Raw genomic sequence first — 21,110 nt, forward strand, 5'->3', positions numbered from 1 at the left:
GGATCTGAGGCCCAATTTGGGGGTTCTGAATCTCTGGGGGGTCTGGGTCCCAATTTGGGGGGGTCCATGTCTTGATTGGGGGATCTGAGTCCAAATTTGGGGGTTCTGAATCTCTGGGGGTCTGGGCCCCAATTTGGGGGATCTGAGTCTAAATTTGGGGGTTCTGAATCACTGGGGGGTCTGGGTCCCAATTTGGGGGGGTCCATGTCCTGATTGGGGAATCTGAGTCTAAATTTGGGGGGGCCCATGTGGTGATTGGGGGATCTGAGGCCCAATTTGGGGGGTCTGGATCCTAATTTGGGGGATCTGAGGCCCAATTTGGGGGCTCTGAATCTCTGGCGGGTTCAGTGCCCGCAGATGGGGGTCTGTGTTCTAATTTGGGGGGCTCTGTCCCCTCAGGGGGTCGCAGGGGGACCCCCCCCCCCACCTTCACACTGGCCGCAGGTTTTGGGGGGGGGATCCCCTTGTCCCCCATGATTGTCCCCAACACGGGGGGGTGCCCGAAGCAGTGGGGGGTGTCCCCGTTTCGGCGCTTCGCCCCCTCATTCCACGGCCAATAAACGTTATTTCCCACCGCGCCCGCCGCTTTTATTCCCCCGCGGTCGCGGCGGCCCCGGGGGGCCCGTTGGGCGGCGGCCCCCCCAGCAGCGCGGCGGCGCGGCGCCGCTGCTGCAGCGCGTACCGCATCTCCACCGCGTCGCGCCGCATCTTGCGCGCGTACGGCCGCCCCCGCAGCGTCACCGTGTCCCCAAAGGCCCCGCGGAGCCGCCGCAGCGCCCGCGCCACCCGCGCCCCGCAGCGCCGTAACGCCCGCTCGCACCGCCAGCTCTCGCCATGGCCACGCGCGGCCGGCGCTGAGAACCGCGCGGGGCCGGAGCTGCCGCTCTCCAGCCGCTCCAGCCGCGCCAGCAGCCGCTCCCGCCGCGCCACGGCCGCGGCCGCCGCCTCCCAGGCCGCCAGCGCTGCCGGTAACCGCGCCAGCGCCGCGGCGGTGCCGTACTTGAGCGCCATGGCCGCGCGCTCGCCGGCGGGGACGGCCAGCGCGGCCCAGAGCCGGTTCAGCCGCCGCTGCAGCGGCTGCAGATCCGCCGGGTCCAGCTCCACCGGCCGCCACAGCCCCTCCTCGTACGGCGGTGCCGGCGGCGCCGCCAGTGCCGCTTCCCGGTGTGGCTCTGCGGTGGCGTCATCGGCAGCGCTCGGCACGTGGTGGTGGCGCAGGTGGAAGGTGGCACCCAGGAAGTCGGAGCCGGTGGCCGCCACGTGCCGCAGGTACCGGGCGAAGAGGCCGGCGGGAGGTTCCTGGCGGGGCTGCGGTGCCGCCGCCTGCGGCTCCGGCGGCGCCAGATCCACCGCGGCGGCCGCCGGCTCCACCGCGGGGTCACCGTCAAAGTGCAGGCGCTCGGCGGGGAGCGCGCGGCACAGCTCCCGGTAGATCTCCCGCAGCGACAGCGGCTCCGGTGCCCCGTGTTCCCCGGTGTCCTGCTCCCCGGTGTCACCGCACAGCGCCGGGTGCGGCCGCAGCGTCACCACGGTGGGGAAGCCCCGTCCCGGTGGCGGTGGCACTGGGGCCATGCTGGGGCACAGGCCGGGGGGCCGGGGAGGCGGCAGGAGCCCCCGTGGGGGTGTCGGTGACCGGAGCTGCCGCGGCCGCTCAGTGTCCCTGGTGCGGCGGGTGAGCGCGGCCACAAGCGGCGGCAGCCGGGGGGGTCCCGGCCCCGCCGCCCCCCGCTCCCCACTGGCCCAGCGCTTCGTCAGACCCCGCAGATCCGCTGCTGCTGCCAGGAGCGCCGGGGGGGCCCCGGTGGCCAGAGGGGCCCCGGTGGCTGGGGGGGCCCCGGTGGCCGGGGGGGTCCTGGGGGTCGGGGGGGCCCCGGTGGCCGGGGGGGTCCCGGGGGTCGGGGGGTCCCGGTGCGGCCGCGGTGTCACCGGGGAGAGGCGGCGGGGGGGCGGCAGCGGCGCCTCCGGTTGTTCCGGTAGCAAGCGGGGTCGGCGCAGCCCCGCGGGGGTCGGGGGCTCCGGGCGGGGGGGGCCGGTGGTCCCCGAGCTGCAGGGGAGGGTCACGGATCAGCCCCACGGCCCCCCCCCCCGGCTCGTTTACCCCAAACCCCCCGCGTCCCCCCCCAAACCCTCCGGTGCCGGCGGGACGCTGCGGCCTACCGCGCTGTTGCCATGGCGACGGCACGCCGGAAGCTGCGCCGCTGCCAACTCCCCTCCCCTTCCGGTCCGTCGCCAGGACGACGGGCGCTTCCGCTTCCGGCGGCCGCGGCGATGGCGCAGGCGGCGCTCGGCGGGAGCAGCTGCCGGGTCGGGGCCGCTCCCGGGACCGGGCGGGGGGACCCCGGATAACGGGGCTCGGGGGAACCCCCGGATAATGGGGTTCGGGGGTTCGGGGCCTCCCCCGGCGGTGCTGACCCCCCTGCCCCGTCCCCGCAGCTGGAGTTCGCGGTGCAGATGCGGTGCCAGGCCTGCGCGGACGCCGTGCGGGCGGCGCTGGAGGGTGTCCCCGGTGAGACCCCCCGGAGCCGGGACCCCCCCGGAATCAGGGACCCCTCCAAAGAGTCAGGGACCCTCCCAGAATCCCGGAATCCCCCCCAAAGACTTAAGCATCCCCCAAAGAGTCAGGGCTCCCCCAAAGAGTCGGGGACCCCCAAAGAGTCAGGGACCCCCCCAAAGAGTCAGGGACCCTCCCAGAATCCCGGAACCCCCCCCCCAAAGACTCAAGCATCCCCCAAAGAGTCAGGGCTCCCCAAAGAGTCAGGGACCCCCCCAAAGAGTCAGGGACCCTCCCAGAATCTCGGACCCCCCCCAAAGACTCAAACATCCCCCAAAGAGCCAGGGCTCCCCCAAGAGCCAGGGCTCCCCCCAAAGAGTCAGGGACCCCCCAAAGAGGCAGGGACCCCCCAAAGAGCCAGGGCTTCCCCAAAGAGTCGGGGACCCCCCCAAAGAGTCAGGGACCCTCCCAGAATCCCGGACCCCCCCCTGCAAAGACTCAAGCATCCCCCAAAGAGTCAGGGCTCCCCCCAAAGAGCCAGGGACCCCCCAAAGAGCCAGGGACCCCTCCAAAGAGTCAGGGACCCTCCCAGAATCCCGGAACCCCCCCCCCAAAGACTCAAGCATCCCCCAAAGAGCCAGGGCTCCCCCAAAGAGCCAGGGCTCCCCCAAAGAGTCGGGGACCCCCAAAGAGTCAGGGACCCCCCAAGAGGCAGGGACCCCCCAAAGAGCCAGGGCTCCCCCAAAGAGTCGGGGACCCCCCAGAGAGTTGGGGACCCCCCCAAAGAGCCAGGGCTCCCCCCAAAGAGTCAGGGACCCCCCAAAGAGGCAGGGACCCCCCAAAGAGCCAGGGCTCCCCCAAAGAGTCAGGGACCCCCCCAAAGAGTCAGGGACCCTCCCAGAATCCCGGACCCCCCCCAAAGACTCAAGCATCCCCCAAAGAGCCAGGGCTCCCCCAAAGAGCCAGGGACCCCCCCAAAGAGTCGGGGACCCCCCAAAGAGTCGGGAGCCCCCCCAAAGAGTGAGGGACCCCCTCAAAGACTCAAGGATCCCCTAAAGAGTTGGGGCCCCCCCCAAAGAGTGGGGGACCCTCCCAGAATCCCGGACCCCCCCCAAAGACTCAAGGATCCCCCAAAGAGTCAGGGACCCCCCAAAGACTCAGGGCTCCCCCTAAAGACTCAAGGACCCCCCCAAAGAGTCAGAGAACCCCCCCCAAAGTGGGCCCCCCCCCCCTCATCACCCCGTCTTCCCCCCCAAGACGTGCGGCTGCTGGAGCTGCGGCTGCCGGCGCAGACGGTGCTGGTGGAGACGACGGCGCCGGCCGAGCGGGTGCGGCGGCTGCTGGAGGATTCGGGGCGCCCGGCAGTGCTGCGGGGGATGGGGGGCTCCCCGGCTGGTGAGTCGAGGGGGGACGATGTCCCCGGCGATGTCCCCGCGGCGGTGGCGGCGCTGGCGGGGGCGGCGCGCGGGCTGGTGCGGTTCCTGCAGCTCTCGCCCGACCGCTGCCTGGTGGACGGGGCCATCGAGGGGCTCCCCCCGGGCCCCCACGGGCTCCACGTCCACGAGTTCGGGGACCTCTCGGACCCCTGTGACAGGTATGGGGACACACACACACACACACACGTGCACACACCCCCGGTTCTGGGGGTGCCGGGACCCCCCTCCCGGTTCACCCCGTGTTTTCCCCCCTCCAAAAAGCTGCGGCGGCCACTTCAACCCGGACGGCGAGTGTCACGGGGGACCCCAGGACGAGCACCGGGTGAGCTGGGGGCTGGGAGGGCTTGGGGGGGTCCTGGGAACCCCCCTGACGCCCCCGCTCCCCCCCAGCATGCAGGGGATTTGGGGAACATCTGGGCAGATGCTGAGGGCAGAGCCACCTTCCGCATGGAGGATTCGCGCCTGAGGGTGAGGCTGGGGGCCCACGGCTAGTTTGGGGGGGGTCCAGGCTGTACCCCATGGCCGTGGGGGGGTCTGGGCTGCACCCCACGGCTGTTTTGTGGGGCTCGACCCTGGTACCACAGGCTTGGGGAGGGTCCGGCCCCAGCCCCACAGCTCGGGGCGGGTCTGGACCGTGCCCCACAGCCCCAGAGGGGGTACCTGAGCTTCCTCTGACCCTCCTGGTGTCACCAGGTCGGGGACATCATCGGGCGCTCGGTGGTGGTGGCCGCGGGCGAGGACGACCTGGGCCGGGGCTGCCACCCGCTGTCCCGGGTGACGGGGAACTCGGGGCCAGGGTGAGTGTTCGGGGGGACTCTGGGGGGCCCGGGGGGCGGGTTGTGGGGTCACTCACCCCCCTGTCCCTGTCCCCCCCAGGCTGGCCTGCGGGGTGGTGGCCCGTGCGGCTGGGCTGTTCCAGAACCCCAAGCGGATCTGCTCCTGCGACGGCCGCACGCTCTGGGAGGAGCGGGACCTCGCCAGGGCGACCCCCGGCCCCACGGCGACCCCCGGCGTGTCCCCCGGCCCCGCAGCGGCCCCATCTCCCCATCTCTAGGAGCAGCCCCGGCTCAACAATAAACGATCGCTCGTTTTGTGGCTTCTTTGTGGGGGAAACCGTGGTTGGTTGGGGGGCGTGCCGGGGGCTGCCGGTCCCCACGGTGCTCGGCGCTGCGCGTCGCCCGGGGCAGCGGTGGCGCCTTTAAGGGGGGGCGTGGCCAGCGCGGCACCTGTTAAACAAGTGGGCGGGGCGAGAGCGAGTGGGCGTGGCCAGCGCCGCGCCTGTTAAAGGCGGTGGGCGGGGCGAGAGCGAGTAGGCGTGGCCAGTGCGGCGCCTGTTAAAGGCGGTGGGCGGGGCGAGAGCGAGTGGGCGCGGCCAGCACCGTGCCTGGTAAATACAGTGGGCGGGGCGAGAGCGAGTGGGCGTGGCCAGCACCGTGCCTGGTAAATACAGTGGGCGGGGTGAGAGCGAGTGGGCGTGGCCAGTGCGGCGCCTGTTAAAGGCGGCGGGCGGGGCGAGAGCGAGTGGGCGCGGCCAGCGCCGCGCCTGTTAAATACAGTGGGCGGGGCGAGAGCGAGTGGGCGCGGCCAGCGCCGCGCCTGTTAAAGGCGGTGGGCGGGGCGAGAGCGAGTGGGCGTGGCCAGCGCGGCGGCGCGCAGGCGCGGCAGCGCGGGGTGGGCGTGGCCCGGGCGGCGCGCAGGCGCAGTCGGGCCCCGCGCGCAGGCGCCGCTCGCCGCCGCCGTTCCCGCCCCGCTCTGAGGAGGCGCCGCCATTTTGTGAGGCCGCCGCTCCCGCTCCCTCTCCCTTCAAAATGCGGCCCCGCATCAAACTCTTCGTGGGCAACGTGCCCGAGGAAGCCACGGCCGAGGAGCTGAGCGAGCTGTTCGCCGGCGTGGCCGGGCCGGTGCTGGGGATCGCCCTCATGAAGCAGTTCGCCTTCGTGCACCTGCAGGACGAGGCCGCGGCCTCCCGGGCCATCGCGCAGCTCAACGGGCACCAGCTGCACGGCCGGCGCATCGTGGTGGAGCCGTCCCGCCCCCGGCCCACCAACACCTGCAAGATTTTTGTGGGGAACGTGTCGGCCGCCTGCACCAGCGGGGAGCTGCGCTCGCTGTTCCAGCAGTACGGCACCGTGGTGGAGTGCGACGTGGTCAAAGGTACCGGGCCCGCCGGCCCTCCCTGGGCTTGGGATCCGCGCCGGCCCCTGCGCCGCCTTCCCGAGCACCCGGGGACCCGCGATCCGCCCGCCCGGGGCCGCTGGGGCCCCGCCATCCGCCCCCGGGAGCCGTTTTTTTTCCCGGTTCCGCCGCCGCGAACGCGCCCCGAAGTGTGTGTGTTGGGGGGGGGGGGAAAAAAAGCTTCAAAACCGCGCTGGAAAAACCAGAAAGTGGCGGGTAGTGCGGGGTGAGCGGCGCCACCCGCTGTCCCCGGCGGGGAAAAGTGTCCCCGCGGGTCACGCAGCGTGTCCCCGGCTGGCCCGGGCGCGGGACGTTGTCCCTCCGTTCTGCGGCCGCGGGATGCAGCCGAATCCCCGCGGAAATGCCCCAAATCTCTCCGGTGTGTCCAGATTGGGGTGAGGGGGGGGGAGGGACGCGCCGGGCCGGGGTTTTTTGCTCCGAGCCCAGCGGGGGCTGCGCCGGTCACCCCGCGACTCCCGGACCCGTCGCGCCAAGAGGGGGCGACCAACCCGCCCCCCGCCCCGGTCAGCGCGGCCGCAGCCGGACGGCGGCGCGGGGAGGGGGACCCGCGGCTGCCGCCCCGAGCGCTCCGGCCGCTGCCCGGCGCCGCGGGCGTGCGGGGGCGCCGCTCCCTCTGCGCCCTCTGTCTTCCCTCTGCTGGGCCCCCCCTCTCTCCTTCTCGGCGTCTCTCTCTCGTCCTGGTCGCTCCTCTCTCCTCCTGGTCCCCCCCTCCTTCTCTCTCCTCCTGGTCCCCCCCTCCTTCTCTCTCCTCCTGGTCCCCCCCCTCCTTCTCTCTCCTCTCTCCTCCTGGTCCCCCCCTCCTTTTCTCTCCTCCTGGTCCCCCCCTCCTTCTCTCTCCTCTCTCCTCCTGGTCCCCCCCTCCTTCTCTCTCCTCTCTCCTCCTGGTCCCCCCCTCCTTCTCTCTCCTCCTGGTCCCCCCCTCCTTCTCTCTCCTCTCGGTCCCCCCTCCTTCTCTCTCCTCTCTCCTCCTGGTCCCCCCCCTCTCCTCCCTTTCTTCCTCCTCATCCCCCCCCTCTCCTCTCAGTTCCCCCCCTTCTCTTACCTCTCTCCTCCTGGTGTCCCCCCCCTCCTTTCTTTCTTCCTCCTGGTCCCCCCGTCTCTCCTTCTCAGCGTCTCTCTCTCGTCCTGGTCGCCCCTCCTTCTGTCTCCTCCTGGTCCCGTCCCCCCACCTCCTCTATCCTCTCTCCTCCTGGTCCCCCCCTCTCTCCTTTCTCCTCTCTTTCTTCCTCCTGGTCCCCCTGTCTCTCCTCTCTCCTCCTGGTTCTCCCCCCCCTCTTCCTCGTCATCCCCCCCCCCCCTCCTCTCAGTTCTGCCCCCCTCTCCTCTCTCTCTCCTGGTCCCCCCCTCTTCTTCCTCCTGGTCCCCCCCCTCTTCCTCCTCATCCCCCCTCTCTTCTCCCTCTCTCCCTCCTGCTCCTCCTCTCTCTCTCCCGGTCCCCACCCTCCTTCATTGCTCTTGGTCCCCCCTTCATTCCTCCTGGTCCCCCCCCTCTCTCCCCACTTTATTCTTCCTTGTCCCCCCTTTATTCCTCCTGGTCCCCCCCCTCTCTCCCCACTTTATTCCTCCTGGTCCCCCCGTCTCCTCCCTTTCTCCAGGTCCCCCCATCTCCTCCTTCTCATCCTCCCCTCTCTTCTCCATCTCCTGCTTCCCCCACTCTTCTCCCTTCTCATGGTCGTCCCTCCTCCTCGCCCCCCCGCCCGCCCCCCCTCTCTCTGTGCCCTCGGTGTCACTCGCTGTCATTCGGTGGCTCCGGCTCTCTCTGGCTTTGCTTCCCGGTGCGACGGGACGGAGGGAAACGGGGAGAAGTGGCGCAGAAAAGGCTGCGCCGGGCTCGTGAGGTCCGGCGGGTTAATCGCGCGGCGGAAGCCAACGCAGGCGGTTCCGGCTGAGCCCGAGGGGCTCGTTAAGCCGCTGTAACGAAGTGTCTTTTCTCCCCACCGCCCTGCCCGCTCAGACTACGCCTTTGTGCACATGGAGAGTGAAGCCGACGCCAAAGTGGCCATCGAGCAGCTGAACGGGAAGGAGGTGAAGGGGCGGCGGGTGAACGTGGAGCTCTCCACCAACGCGCACAAGAAGGGCCCGGCTGCGCCGCCCGCCGCGGTGCCAGACAAGAGCAAGCGCCCGGGGCTGGAGTACCGCGAGAAGTTCCAGCCCAAGCTCGAGCCGCTGGACCAGCAGCGCCGCGCGCCCGACGCCGCCTTCCCCGCGGCTGCCGGCTACGCCGCCGCCTCCTCGCTGTACGATTACCAGCAGCGCTTCGGCGGCGGCGCTGGCAAGTACGAGGCCCTGGAGGCGCCGGCCCGGCCCGCATCCCCCTCCTACTTCAGCAGGGACCGCAGCCCCCTGCGGCGCTCCCCGACCCGTGCCGGCTACGCCACGGCCACGCTCCCGGTGACGGCACAGCCAGCCGCCTACCGTGCCCAGCCCTCGGCATCGCTGGGGGCTGCCTACCGTGCCCAGCCCGCCGCGTCCCTTGGCGCGGCGTACCGCCCGCAGCCCAGCACCGGTGTGGCCGCTGCTTACCGCGCCCAGCCCTCCGCCTCGCTGGGCAGCGCCTACCGTGCCCAGCCCTCGGCGGCCCTTGGTGCCGCCGGCGCGCAGCCCAACGCCAACTCGCTGGGCTCCTACGGCGGCCAGGCCGCTGGCGCCTACAGCGCGCAGCCCGGCACCGCCCAGCTCTCCGGGTACGGTGTGCAGTCCGCCGCGCTGGCCTCCTCCTACGGGGCACAAACCGCCTCCGGCTACTCCTCCTATGGTGCCCAGGCCACCGCCGCCGCCTATGGCACCGGCACCGCCGGCTACAGTGCCCAGGCCGTGGCCACGCACGTGGCATCCTACAGTGCCCAGGCGGCCACCGCCGGCCATGCCACCGGCTACGGCGCGCAGCCCGTGGATGGCCATGCTGCCTCCTACGGTGCCCAGCCCAGCGCCGCGCTCTCCGCCTCCTACGGAGCCGTGGCCGTGCACGCCACCTCCTACGGCGCCCAGGCTGTCACTGGCCACGCCGCCACTGCCGCCTACCAGCCCGTGGCCGGGCACTCTGCCTCCTATGGTGCCCAGCCAGCCGCCGCGCTCTCTGCCGGCTACGGCGCCCAGCCTGGCTACGGCGCCCAGCCCGCCGCCAACCTGCCGGCGTCCTACGGCAGCCAGTCGGCCGCCGCCGCGCTCTCGGTCACCTTCGGCGCCCAGGCCGCCTCCTCGCTGGCCATGTCCTACAGCAGCCAGGCCGCTGCCGCCTCCTACAAGGCGCCGGCGTCCGCCCCGCTGACGGCTGCGTACCGGGCCCAGGCCTCCGGCTCGGCCGCGGCGTCCTACCCGGCGCAGCAGCCGTCCTCCGCCGCGCTGGCGTACCGGAGCCAGCCCGGCAGTGCCTACGACGGGCCCAGCCAGCTGGGGCAGCAGGCGGCTTCGTACCTGGGGCTGCCGCCGGCCGCCGCTGCGCTGCCCTATGAGCGCACCCGCCTCTCGCCGCCTCGCAGCGCCGCCTACGACGACCCGTACAAAAAATCCTCCGCCCTGGCCAAAAGGTACAGCACCGCGCCGGCCCGCCGCGTGCTGCGCTCCCCGCCGCCACACAGGCTCGGTTCTCGGTAACGCGCGCAGGGGTGGGCACCGGTGCAGCCACCGGTAACCGGCTCCCCGGGGTGGGGACGGGGCTTCGACCGGGGTGGGGGATCATCCCGTGGCGCCGAGCGTCCGATCCGCAGGACACCGGGTGCTTCGTCCCCATCCTGCTGCGGCTGTGCCAGCGGTGCCACCCGCCCGAAGCCCGGTGCTGCTGCGGCGCGTCCCCGCGTGGGCCACGGTGCCGCCATCCCACTGTTAATCGCCGTGTGTTCTCTCGCCCAGGTACGGCTCCGAGCGCCGTCTGTCTGACCTCTCGGATTACCGGCGCTTAGCGGACTCGCCACTGGCGTACCGCCGCTCGCCCACCAAGTCCCCACTGGATTACCGCCGCCTCCCGGAGCCGCACGCTGATTACAGCCGCTACTCGGGCGGCTACGGCGACTACCTGCCCGCCACCCGCGTGCCCTCGGGCTACCAGCGCCGCCTCTGAGCCGTGGTGCCGCGCCAGAGGGTAGTGCTCGGTGCTCCACGGCACCGCCAGCTGCTGTGATCGCCCCCAGGGCAGGGACGGTTCTCTTTTTAGCTGCTTTTTCGTTTATTTTTCGAGTTTTTAGCCCAACTGCGGCAGGGTTGAGAGCTGCGCTCCCATGGGGGGAGCGGGTGACGCACGCGGTGCCACTGGCAGCCGGGAACTGTCTCTTGCCGCACACATGGCTGTTGGCACCGCTGGCACTTGATTGCAGTTCGTAACCCAAGCGCCTGTTGCCACCACAGTCTTTTATACCACGAGTTACCCCGGTTTGGGTTAATTTCCCCCGTTTTCAGTGCATGATGCCCGGCACAGTTTTGTACGACGGTCAATAAACACTGGGCTCTGCCATTTCCCCACCGCCTCCCGCCTGGTTCTTTCCCGGTGAGGGGCTGGGACCGGTGCCGCGCCGCAGCTGCGGCTGTTGCTTGTGGCTGTCCCGTTGCATCCGTCTGTCCCCGACCTCAGCTCCTGTAATTCCCAGCGGCACCGTCACCCCCAGCGCCGCAGCCGCCGTTACACTGTGGAAGAGGCGGATTTGGAGCACGAGCAGCATTTACTGGAGCGTCACCGATGGCACCGCTGGACCTGGCGGTGCCGGATTGACCGTATGCCACGGTGAGTGCACCCGCCGACCCTGCCTGGGGTTTGGGGTGAGAAACGCCGGGTTTGGGAGTAACTGCGTGTACACGAGCGCAGGGTTTGCTTCGGTTCCGCCGCAGCAGCTGCCACTAAAGCCATTTCTGTCCCAGCGCATCCTGGTTAATGTGGTTGTGCTGGGGGTCGAAACACGCCTGACTGCAGTGGGGGCTGATTAATGGTCACAGTAACTAGCAGGGCCCAGGAGGAGCCGTCCCGGTGCAACCAGGGCAGCCTGTGGGTGATCGCACGCAGGCAATTAATTAGCAGCAATTAGCAGAGGCGGAATCACCCCAGGGAGGCAGCTGCTGATGAGTTCCAGTCGCAAACGCAGCCCGAGGGCCGGGAGGCAAGGATGTAGGCAAAGGCACCACTGGGGCTGGTTCGTTACCTGACCGAACAAGTGCAGGGGGACTAATGAGGCAGGTTAATTAGCAGGTGGGAAGAGGAGGGGCAAGCCCTGGTGGGGTGAGAGTTGGGGGTCGTTAACACGGCTCATTTGGGGGCTGGGGGAACATTTTGGGGGCTGCCCCCCAACTCATCCCCTGCTTGGTTTGTGGTGCAGGACACGGGCAGAGTGCAGGCAGGTACAGGCAGCACCAGTAAGTCCAGGATTTGGGAGGGGAGGAGGAGGAGTGGAGCCCAGAGAAAGAACCGGTGCCAGAGCCGGGGGGTTTGTGAAAAATTGGAGTTTATTTTCCCGGAAAAGGGGGTTGAGGACGCTAAATGGGGGGGAAGCTCCTGCTACAGGGTCGGCGCCGGTGCGGCGAGTCAGCTACGGCGCTTTGTACCAAAAAGCTACGAGCGGGTCATTCACCCTCTTAAAAAATAATTAAAAAAAAGCCACTAATGCCAAGGGGGCTGCGGCGGCTCCGCGCTGGTGGGGCCGAGTGAAGCGAAGCTGGTGCCGCGGCCACGGCCGCGCCGCTCACCCTGCACCAAACTACCTGCAAAGCAAAATCCGGACAGCGGGAAGCTGGGGGGGGGGGCGGAGCTACTCGAGCATTCGTTAGGGACCGGCTCGTTAGCGGAACGCGAGACGCGCGGTGCCAATGCGGTGCGACGGGAACCCGACGTCCAGCCGCAAATATCTTACCTGGAAGAGAAAAGCAGAGTTGGCGCAGGGGCCGCACCAGGGCCGTGCCGGGAGCCGGCGGGTGCCCGGGGGCTGCCGGCGTCCTGAGAGCAGCCGTGGCTGTGCTGGGACCCCCACGGCAGCGCCGAGGGACACGCGCTGTGGCGGCAGCCCGGCTGCCAGCGGCGTTTACCGGGAAAGGCCAGGAGCACCGTTCCTGGCCGGGACGTGGCGGCAGCCACGGCTCACGGTGCCAGGGCTCTGCGGGAACCCCTGCCCAGGGTGACAGTGCCGGGACAGCATGAGGGCTCAGCACCGGATTAAAGGCAGCGCCAACCCCAAGGGACTGTGACCCCCGGCATGAACCGGTGCACCAATTGCCGTGGTACAACCACACTGAGCCAGTACCAGGGCTTTAACGCCCAGCAAGACGCCCGTCGGGCTCACAACATCACTGCAACCCATGGCACAACCAGGGCTGGGGGGACACGCACCCCGCACCTCAGCAGCCAGGACCCCCCCCACTGCAGCACCTGGCAGCACCGCCGGTCACAAGGCGCCAAATGCCAACACGCCAAACCCACCAACACGCTCACCTCGGGCTCAGAACGCCGAGTACCGCGCCCGGTCGCCGTACGGGTCGCGCCCGAACCGCTGCACGTCGTAGAGCGAGGCGCGGGCCACCGAGGACACCGGCGACAGCTGCCCCCGCTCGTACGTGTAGGCCTCTCCCACGGTGCCGGCCGCGGCGGCCGCGCGGCGCAGGGGGCTCCGGTCCCGCGTGTAATAGGAGGAGGAGGCGGCGGCCGCGGCAGCAGTGGCGGCGGCGGCGACGGCAGCCGCGGCGCCCGGGGTGGGCAGCAGTGCTCGGTCGTACGCGTCGAGCGTGGTGGGGATGCGGGCAGCCATGGCGGTGCTGGCGGCCACGGCCGAGGACTGGACCTGAGAGTACTGGGCGTACTGGGAGTACTGGGCCATGGTCTGCTCGGCGTAGGCGTCGTACGCCGAGGCCGCGGCGTAGGAGCGGACGCGGTAGCGCTTGTAGTAGTCGGCCATCCCACCATAGGCCTCGTCGTAATAGACGGCGTCACCGTAGCCCGCGGCGTAGGGGGTGCGCACGGCGCCGTACTGCTCGGTATAGGCCTCAGCAAAGTCCGGCACCTGCCCCGGGCGGTCGACCGGGCACTCCTTGGACCAGTGCCCCTCCTTGCCGCACCGGTAGCAGCCGCTCTTGTCTCCCATCCCGGGCGCCGTCCGCAGCCGGCTGGTGGACAACTGCACGCGCATCCGCTTGCCTTGGGGAGAGACGCGAGAGCCACCAGTTACGCCGTGGCACCACGAGCGTGGCACAACCACGGGCGCCGGCCCACGCAGCCTCCGACGGCACCGCGCGGGGAGCGACCCGGCGCGGGAGGAGCCCACTGCGGGCTCGAGCCGGAGCTGCTGCCCGACTTACCGCGATGGTGCTGCTGGGGACACGGCTCTGCCGGCACCACCAAGCTCTGCCCACGCCGGCCACCCCCGGCTGAGCCCGCCAGCGAGCCACCAACCGCCCCGGCACGCAGCCAAACACGGCTTTGCGCCAGCAACTGGCACACCGCAGCGCTGCCGCGGCAGCCTGGGGAGCAGCCGGCAAAACCACATCAACGGCAAAGCGTCGCGCCAGAAAATGCTCAGTGTAGCGGCACGAGAGATGCAACACCAGGAAACCGCGGCACCGGGAAAGCCAAGTGCAGCTGGGAGCCCTGGAAGCGGCCGCGCCATCCCGGCTGGAGTTTGGGGAATGCCCGGGATCGGGGCGGCGAGGTTTGCCGAAACCCCCATGGGAACCGGGAGGGCCGAGTGTGGTGCCGCACCGGAGTGCCCATCTGGCTGCTAGGTGGGGAACCCGCTCGCTGTTGGTGCCGCCACGGCTCAGCCGTGAATCCGGACGCTTGGCGTCGCGTCCGCACGGCGACGGCTGCCAAAGCGCCCGCGCCACGTCTCGTCCGGGAGCCGGCACGCCGAGAGCCCGAGCGAGCACCGCCGCGTGCCGCCGGCAGCGGGATCCGGCGCCTCCGGCACCCTCTTACCAAGGCTACAAGGGCGGGGGGCAGCCCCGGGCGCGGCGGCCGTCGGCACAAGGGTCGGGACGTCGCTGGCGGGATCCTCCTGCGAGCGGCCGTGCTGGTTAATCAGAGATGGGTCAGTCCCGGCCTCCCCAGCCCAGCCCCAAACCCCGGCTGCCGCGGCAGCGCCGGCACAGCCCCAAACGCCAGAATCAACCCTGTTCGCGCCAAATTGCAGCAGGGGGAAAGGTGGGCGCCGCCTGCGGCATCTGCCACTGCGCCACCACCTGCGTAGGACCAAAACCACCGCCTGGGGACACTGGGAACACCAGGAGCCCCGACCCGGCGCGCGTCACCTTGGAACTCGGTGTTGTCCAGCCCGCGAATGGCCTCTACTGCGTCCTCCGCCCGCTCCATGTGCACGAAGGCGTAATCCTTGACGATGTCGCACTCGATGACGGGGCCGTACTCCTCGAACTTGGCGCGCAGCTCCATGTTGGTGCAGGCGGGGCTGATGTTGCCCACGTGCAGCTTGGTGGAGGCCTTGCTCTTGTTCTTGCTGGCCTCCACGTTGATGCACACGCCGTGCAGCTTGTGGTGGTGCAGGTTGCGGATGGCGTCCTCGGCCGCCAGCCGGTCCTCGATGTGCACGAAGCCGTAGTTCTTGATGATGTCGCACTCCAGCACCTTCCCGTACTGCTCGAACAGCGAGCGGATCTCCTGCTCCGTCGCCTCGCGCGGCAGGTTCCCGATGAACAGCTTCACCATGGCGGCAGTCTGCGGCGGGACGGGGGGGTCAGGGCTGCCAGGCGGCCCCAAAACCTCCGGATCCATCCCCAGACCTCTGCGTCCCCCCATCCCTCACTGCTGGGACTCCCTGCTCACCATATGGGGGATGAGAGCCACCGTGTGTCCTCAAAACCTCCCCGTGACCCCAAAACCTCTGTATCCATCCCCAGACCTCTGCATCCCCCCATCCCTCACCGCTGGGACTCCCCAGTTACCATATGGGGGGGTCAGAGCCGCCATGTGTCCCCAAAACCTCTGTACCCATCCCCAGTTCTCCCTGACCCCCCATCTATCACCACTGCGACTCCCCAGTTACTATAGGGGGGGGTCAGAGCAGCTGTGTGTCCCCAAAACCTCTGTGTCCCCCCATCCCTCACCCCTGCAGATCCCCGGTCACCATATGGGGCGCTCAGAGCCACTGTGTGTCCCCAAAACCTCCGGATCCATCCCCAGTTCTCCCTGTCCCCCCATTCCTCACCACTGCAACTCCCCAGTCACCATATGGGGGGGGATTCAGAGCCACAGTGTGTCCCCAAAACCTCCCTGTGTCCCCAAAACCTCCATGTCCCCCCATCCCTCAGCCCTGCGGCTCCCCAATCACAATAGGGGGGGGTCAGAGCCACCATTTGTCCCCAAAACCTGTGCCCCTAAAATCTTTGCTTTCCCCCATCCCTCACTGCTGTGACTCCCCAGTTACCATACGGGGGATCAGAGCTGCCGTGTGTCCCCAAAACCTCCCTGTGACCCCAAAACCTCCGTGTCCCCCCATCCCTCAGCCCTGTGGCTCCCCGATCACTATATGGGGGGGTCAGAGCCACCGTGTGTCCCCCCCGAGACCTCTGTGTGTCCCCCGCATCCCCAAAACCTCCGTGTCCTCCCCTGTCCCTCAACCCCCATCTCTACACAGGGAGCCCCCAGACCCCCAACTCTGCTGGGGGGTCACAGCCCCCAAACACCTCAAATCCTCAAGAAACGCCCCAAAACCTCTGCCCCCCCACACCTCAAATCCCCAAGAAACGCCCCAAAACCTCTGCCCCCCCCACCTCAAATCCCCCAAAAATGCCCCAAAACCTCTGCCCCCCCACACCTCAAATCCCCAAGAAACGCCCCAAAACCTCTGCCCCCCCCACCTCAAATCCCCCAGAAACGCCCCAAAACCTCTGCCCCCCCAACACCTCAAATCCCCAAGAAATGCCCCAAAATCTCTGCCCCCCACACCTCAAATCCCCCCAAAATGCCCCAAAACCTCTGCCCTAACAAACACCTCAAATCCCCCCAAAATGCCCCAAAACCTCTGCCCTAACAAACACCTCAAATCCTCAAGAAACGCCCCAAAACCTCTGCCCCAACAAACACCTCAAATCCCCCCAAAATGCCCCCAACCTCTGCCCTAACAAACACCTCAAATCCCCCCAAAATGCCCCAAAACCTCTGCCCCCCCAACACCTCAAATCCTCAAGAAACGCCCCAAAACCTCTGCCCCCCCAAACACCTCAAATCCTCAAGAAACGCCCCAAAACCTCTGCGCCCCCAACACCTCAAATCCCCAAGAAACACCCCAAAACCTCTGCACCCCCACACCTCAAATCCTCAAGAAACGCCCCAAAACCTCTGCCCCCCCAACACCTCAAATCCTCAAGAAACGCCCCAAAACCTCTGCCCCCCCAACACCTCAAATCCTCAAGAAATGCCCCAAAATCTCTGCCCCCCCACACCTCAAATCCCCCAGAAACGCCCCAAAACCTCTGCCCCCCCCACCTCAAATCCCCCAGAAACGCCCCAAAACCTCTGCCCTAACAAACACCTCAAATCCCCCAAAAATGCCCCCAAACCTCTGCCCTAACAAACACCTCAAATCCCCCAAAAATGCCCCCAAACCTCTGCCCTAACAAACACCTCAAATCCCCCCAAAATGCCCCAAAACCTCTGCCCCGCCCAGCGCTCCCCTCACCGGGCCCTCCCGCCGCCTCAGCGCGGCCGGGCCTGGGCCTGCACCGGGCCTGCACCGGGCCTGAGCCGCCCCGCTCGGCCGCCCGGCCCCCGCAGCGCTGCCCGCCCTTGCCCCGCGTCTCCTCCCTCCCTCCATCTCCCGCTCCCCGCCTCCCGGTCCCCGGGTCCGGGTCCCCGGTCCCCGGGTCCCGCTCCCGGTCCCGCTCCCCCCCCGCACCTGCGCCCGGTCCCCGGCGCGCTCCTCACAAAATGGCGGCGGCGCAGCCCGGCTGGGCGACAGCCTCCCGCGCTCTCATTGGGCGGCGGAGCTGTCCGTCAAACGCCACCGCCTACCGCCAGCCTTCTAGGGATAGCAGAGTTGGGCCCGCCCACCGAGGCGTCGCGGCCAATCACGGGGCGGGGAGAGCGGGAGGCGGAGCGGTCCATTGCGGGCTCCGCGGGGGGGGGGTTGGGGCGGCCCATTGGTGGCGGGCGGGGGGGGTGGAGGGGGCGCGCAGGGTCCTAGTGCCCGCCCCGAACTGGGAGCTGCGAACTGGGAGCCGCGAACTGGGAACCCCGAACTGGGAGCACTGGTGTGACTCACGGGCACCTGCCCCGCCCGCCCGCGGGCCCGTTCCCTCCCCAGCCCCGTCCCAAAGTCACCCCGGGCAAAAACCTTCCCACCCCATCCCTGTCCTCGTTTTAATCTCCGTTCTTATCCCCATTCTCATTTTCATTTCATCCCATCCTCATCTTCATTCTCATCCTCATCCCCATCCCCATCCTCGTCTTTATCATCTTCATCCCCACCTCATCGTCATCTTCATCATCTTCATGCCATCCTCATCTTCATCCTATCCTCATCGTCATCCTCATCCCATCGTCATCCCCTCCATCCCCATCCTCATCTTCATCATCTTCATCCCCACCCCATCCTCATCTTCATTGTCATCATCTTCATCCCGTCCTCATCTTCATCTTCATCCCATCACCATCCCACCATCCCCATCGTCATCTTCATCCCCACCCCATTGTCATCTTCATCTCCATCGTCTTCATCCCATCCTCATCTTCATCCTCATCCTCCCCCCCATCCCCATCCTCATCTTTATCATCTTCATCCCCACCCCATCTTCATCATCTTCATCCCATCCTCTTCATCCTCATCCTCCCCCCATCTTCGTCTTTATCATCTTCATCCCCACCCCATCATCATCTTCATCTTCATTCCATCCTCATCTTCATCCTCATCCCATCGTCATCCCCCCCGTCCCCATACTTATTTTCATCATCTTCATCCCCACCCCATCATCATCTTCATCTCCATCATCTTCATCCCATCCTCATCTTCATCCTCATCCTCCCTCCCCATCCCCATCCTTTTCTTTATCATCTTTGTCCCCACCCCATCCTCATCTTCATCTTCATCATCTTAATTCCATCCTATTCATCCTCATCCTCCCCCCCATCCTTGTCTTTATCATCTTTGTCCCCACCCCATCGTCATCTTCGTCTTCGTCTCCATCATCCCCATCCCCATCCCCATCCTCGTCTTTATCATCTTCATCCCCACCTCATCGTCCTCTTCATCATCTTCATGCCATACTCATCTTCATCCTATCCTCATCGTCATCCTCATCCCATCGTCATCCCCCCCATCCCCATCCTCATCTTCATCCCCACCCCATCCTCATCTTCATCGTCATCATCTTCATCCCGTCCTCATCTTCATCTTCATCCCATCACCATCCCACCATCCCCATCGTCATCTTCATCCCCACCCCATTGTCATCTTCATCTCCATCGTCTTCATCCCATCCTCATCTTCATCCTCATCCTCCCCCCCATCCCCATCCTTGTCTTTATAATCTTTGTCCCCACCCCATCCTCATCTTCATCTTCATCATCTTCATTCCATCCTATTCATCCTCATCCTCCCCCCATCCTTGTCTTTATCATCTTTGTCCCCACCCCATCGTCATCTTCGTCTTCCTCACCATCATCCTCATCCCCATCCCCATCCTCGTCTTTATCATCTTCGTCCCCACTCCATCGTCATCATCCTCATCCTCATCCTCGTCTTCACCCCATCCCGTCCCCCCCGCCGCGCTCAGGACCCTCCATTCTCTACAGTCGCTTTATTGGGGGTTATGGCTGCGTGGGGACATCAGTGGGACGTGGGGACGTCACCGGAACACGGGGACATCGCCGGAACAAGGGGACATCACCGGGACGCGAAGGCACGCTGGCGGGGGGGGGGATCCCCCCAGCGCTGTCCCCCCCGCGTCCCTCCATCCCCGCCGCGGCCCCCCGTGTTTCCCGGCTCTACTTGTTCTTCTTGAAGAAGCTGAAGCGTTTCTCCTTGTCCTTGTCCCTGGGGACGCGGGGCCCGGCGGGGGGCGGCGGGGCGGGGGGCATGCTGCGGGCCCGGGTCACCCCCTTCCCGCCCCCCGTGCCCCCCCCCGGGCCGCCCCCCGGGAACGGCGGCACCGGAGCGGCCGCCGCCTGGATCACCCGCAGCCACGTGGACATCTCGGCCTGGGGGACACGGGACGGGTGACGGGGGGACAGGGGGGACGGGGCAGGGGGGGACAGGGGGCGGTTGGGGTGTGCGTGTCCCCCCCACCCCCGCCGCCCTGGGCTCACCTCGTCCTTGGCCTGGAACAGGTACTCCTTCCCATCGCTCAGCCTGGGGGGGGACACGGATCAGCCCCCCAAGTCCCTCTGTGTCCCCAGTGTCCCCCCATGTCCCCCACATCCCTCCTGTGTCCCCCCATGTCCCCCATGTCCCCCCGTGTCCCGCTGTGTCCCCCCCTTGTCCCCCACATCCCTCCTGTGTCCCCTCCCATGTCCCCCATGTCTCCCCATGTCCCACTATGTCCCCCCCTTGTCCCCCACGTCCCTCCCGTGTCCCCCCCCATGTCCCCCATGTCCCCCCATGTCCCGCTGTGTCCCCGCCTTGTCCCCCACATCCCTCCTGTGTCCCCTCCCATGTCCCCCATGTCCCCCCATGTCCCCCTGTGTCCCCCCCTTGTCCCCCACGTCCCTCCTGTGTCCCCTCCCATGTCCCCCATGTCCCTCTATGTCCCCCCCATGTCCCCCACGTCCCTCCCGTGTCCCCTCCCATGTCCCCCATGTCCCGCCATGTCCCGCTGTGTCCCCCCCTTGTCCCCCACGTCCCTCCTGTGTCCCCCCCCATGTCTCCCATGTTACCCGCATGTCCCACTGTGTCCCTCCCCTTGTCCCTCTGTGTCCCCCCCTATTTCCCCCATGTCCCCCTGTGTCCCCCCCATGTCCCCCACGTCCCTCCTGTGTCCCCCCCATGTCCCTCCATGTCCCCCCGTGTCCCCCCTTTGTCCCCCACGTCCCTCCTGTGTCCCCCCCCCATTGCTCCCATGTCCCCCCATGTCCCGCTGTGTCCCCGCCTTGTCCCCCACGTCCCTCCTGTGTCCCCCCACCATGTCCCCCATGTTACCCCCATGTCCCCCGTGTCCCCCCCCCATTGCTCCCACGTCCCCCCATGTCCCCTATGTCCCCCCCTTGTCCCCCACATCCCTCCCGTGTCCCTCCTGTGTCCCCCCCATATCCCCGTGTCCCCCCGCATTGCTCCCACGTCCCCCCCACGTCCCTCCCATGTCCCCCGCCGTGTCCCCATGTCCCCCCCCCGCCATGTCCCCATGTCCCCCCCCGTGTCCTACCCCAGCTTGAAGACGTGTTTGCGTTTCTTGTAGTGCGTGGCCGGGTGCGCGCGGGCGCCGGGCAGGGGGGCCGGGGGCTCCCCGTGGAACGGGACCCCCCCCCCGGCCGCTCGCGCGTCCTTGTGGAAGCTCAGGCTGCCCCCCCGCACCACACAGTACACGCTGTGCCACGACCTGGGGACAAGGGACATTGGCACGGGGCGGGGGGGACAAGGGACAGCAGTGGGGGGGGACGCAGGGCTCGGGGAGTGGGGACACGGCTGCGGGGGGGGGGACACGCGGTGCTGGTGGGGGGGACGCGGCTTTGGGGGGGACGCAGTGACATGGGGACACAGTGACACGGGGGACACGGTGACATGGCGGGGACACAGTGATGAGGGGACACACAGTGACACGGGGGACACAGTGACATGGGGGGGACACGGTGACATGGGGGGGACACAGTGATGGGGGAACACACAGTGACATGGGGGGGACACAGTGACATGGGGGGACACAGTGACATGGCAGGACAGGGTGACATGGGGGGACACAGTGACATGGGGGGACACGGTGACATGGGGGGACATGGTGATGGGGGAACACACAGTGACATGGGGGGGACACGGTGACATGGGGGGACACGGTGACATAGGGGGACACGGTGACACGAGGGGACACACGGTGACATGAGGGACACAGCGACACGTCTCTGAGGGACCCAGCCCCATTGC

General features: G+C 67.9%; 4 protein-coding genes across 9 annotated transcripts in view; 2 read left to right on the forward strand and 2 right to left on the reverse strand.

The window, feature by feature from the left end:
* Positions 1–1,884: 1,884 nt before the first annotated feature.
* LOC136000379 (RNA-binding protein 4B-like) lies at positions 1,885–17,006 on the reverse strand. Of its 5 annotated transcripts, none has more exons than XM_065654156.1 (4): positions 16,938–17,006; positions 14,338–14,758; positions 12,530–13,228; positions 10,598–10,740 (listed from the first exon to the last, which is right to left on the reverse strand). In XM_065654156.1, exons 2-3 carry the CDS (start codon positions 14,747–14,749, stop codon positions 12,537–12,539), a joined length of 1,104 nt encoding a protein of 367 aa, XP_065510228.1. In that variant the 5' UTR covers positions 14,750–14,758; positions 16,938–17,006; the 3' UTR covers positions 10,598–10,740; positions 12,530–12,536. The 5 variants fall into 5 exon arrangements, with proteins under 5 accessions (XP_065510229.1, XP_065510228.1, XP_065510227.1 ...); XM_065654155.1 differs by lacking the exon at positions 10,598–10,740 and adding an exon at positions 11,533–11,954; XM_065654159.1 differs by lacking the exon at positions 10,598–10,740 and adding an exon at positions 14,006–14,084 and having other exon boundaries at positions 13,146–13,228.
* CCS (copper chaperone for superoxide dismutase) lies at positions 2,235–5,024 on the forward strand. The gene is made up of 7 exons (XM_065654160.1): positions 2,235–2,304; positions 2,434–2,506; positions 3,749–4,085; positions 4,189–4,249; positions 4,318–4,395; positions 4,621–4,724; positions 4,804–5,024. The coding sequence occupies exons 1-7, from the start codon at positions 2,269–2,271 to the stop codon at positions 4,979–4,981; spliced, it is 867 nt and encodes a 288-aa protein (XP_065510232.1). The 5' UTR covers positions 2,235–2,268; the 3' UTR covers positions 4,982–5,024.
* RBM14 (RNA binding motif protein 14) lies at positions 5,605–10,574 on the forward strand. 2 transcript variants are annotated; one of them, XM_065654153.1, is made up of 3 exons: positions 5,605–6,081; positions 8,078–9,650; positions 9,973–10,574. In XM_065654153.1, the coding sequence occupies exons 1-3, from the start codon at positions 5,736–5,738 to the stop codon at positions 10,178–10,180; spliced, it is 2,127 nt and encodes a 708-aa protein (XP_065510225.1). In that variant the 5' UTR covers positions 5,605–5,735; the 3' UTR covers positions 10,181–10,574. The 2 variants fall into 2 exon arrangements, with proteins under 2 accessions (XP_065510225.1, XP_065510226.1); XM_065654154.1 differs by lacking the exon at positions 8,078–9,650 and having other exon boundaries at positions 5,650–6,081; positions 9,973–10,122.
* Positions 17,007–18,864: 1,858 nt separating the features above from the next.
* The window catches only part of SPTBN2 (spectrin beta, non-erythrocytic 2), a 40,200-nt gene continuing 37,954 nt past the window's right edge, over positions 18,865–21,110 (reverse strand). Inside the window, exons 27-29 of the mRNA XM_065654049.1 lie at positions 20,398–20,571; positions 19,346–19,388; positions 18,865–19,237 (exon numbers count right to left, since the gene is read on the reverse strand). Of these exons, the coding sequence (XP_065510121.1) occupies positions 19,025–19,237; positions 19,346–19,388; positions 20,398–20,571 (430 nt within the window). The 3' untranslated portion in view covers positions 18,865–19,024. The remainder of the gene's footprint in view (positions 19,238–19,345; positions 19,389–20,397; positions 20,572–21,110) is intronic.

The sequence above is a fragment of the Caloenas nicobarica genome, chromosome 32 (genome assembly GCF_036013445.1).
Source record: "Caloenas nicobarica isolate bCalNic1 chromosome 32, bCalNic1.hap1, whole genome shotgun sequence".
In the NCBI taxonomy this organism is placed as follows: Eukaryota; Metazoa; Chordata; class Aves; order Columbiformes; family Columbidae; genus Caloenas; species Caloenas nicobarica.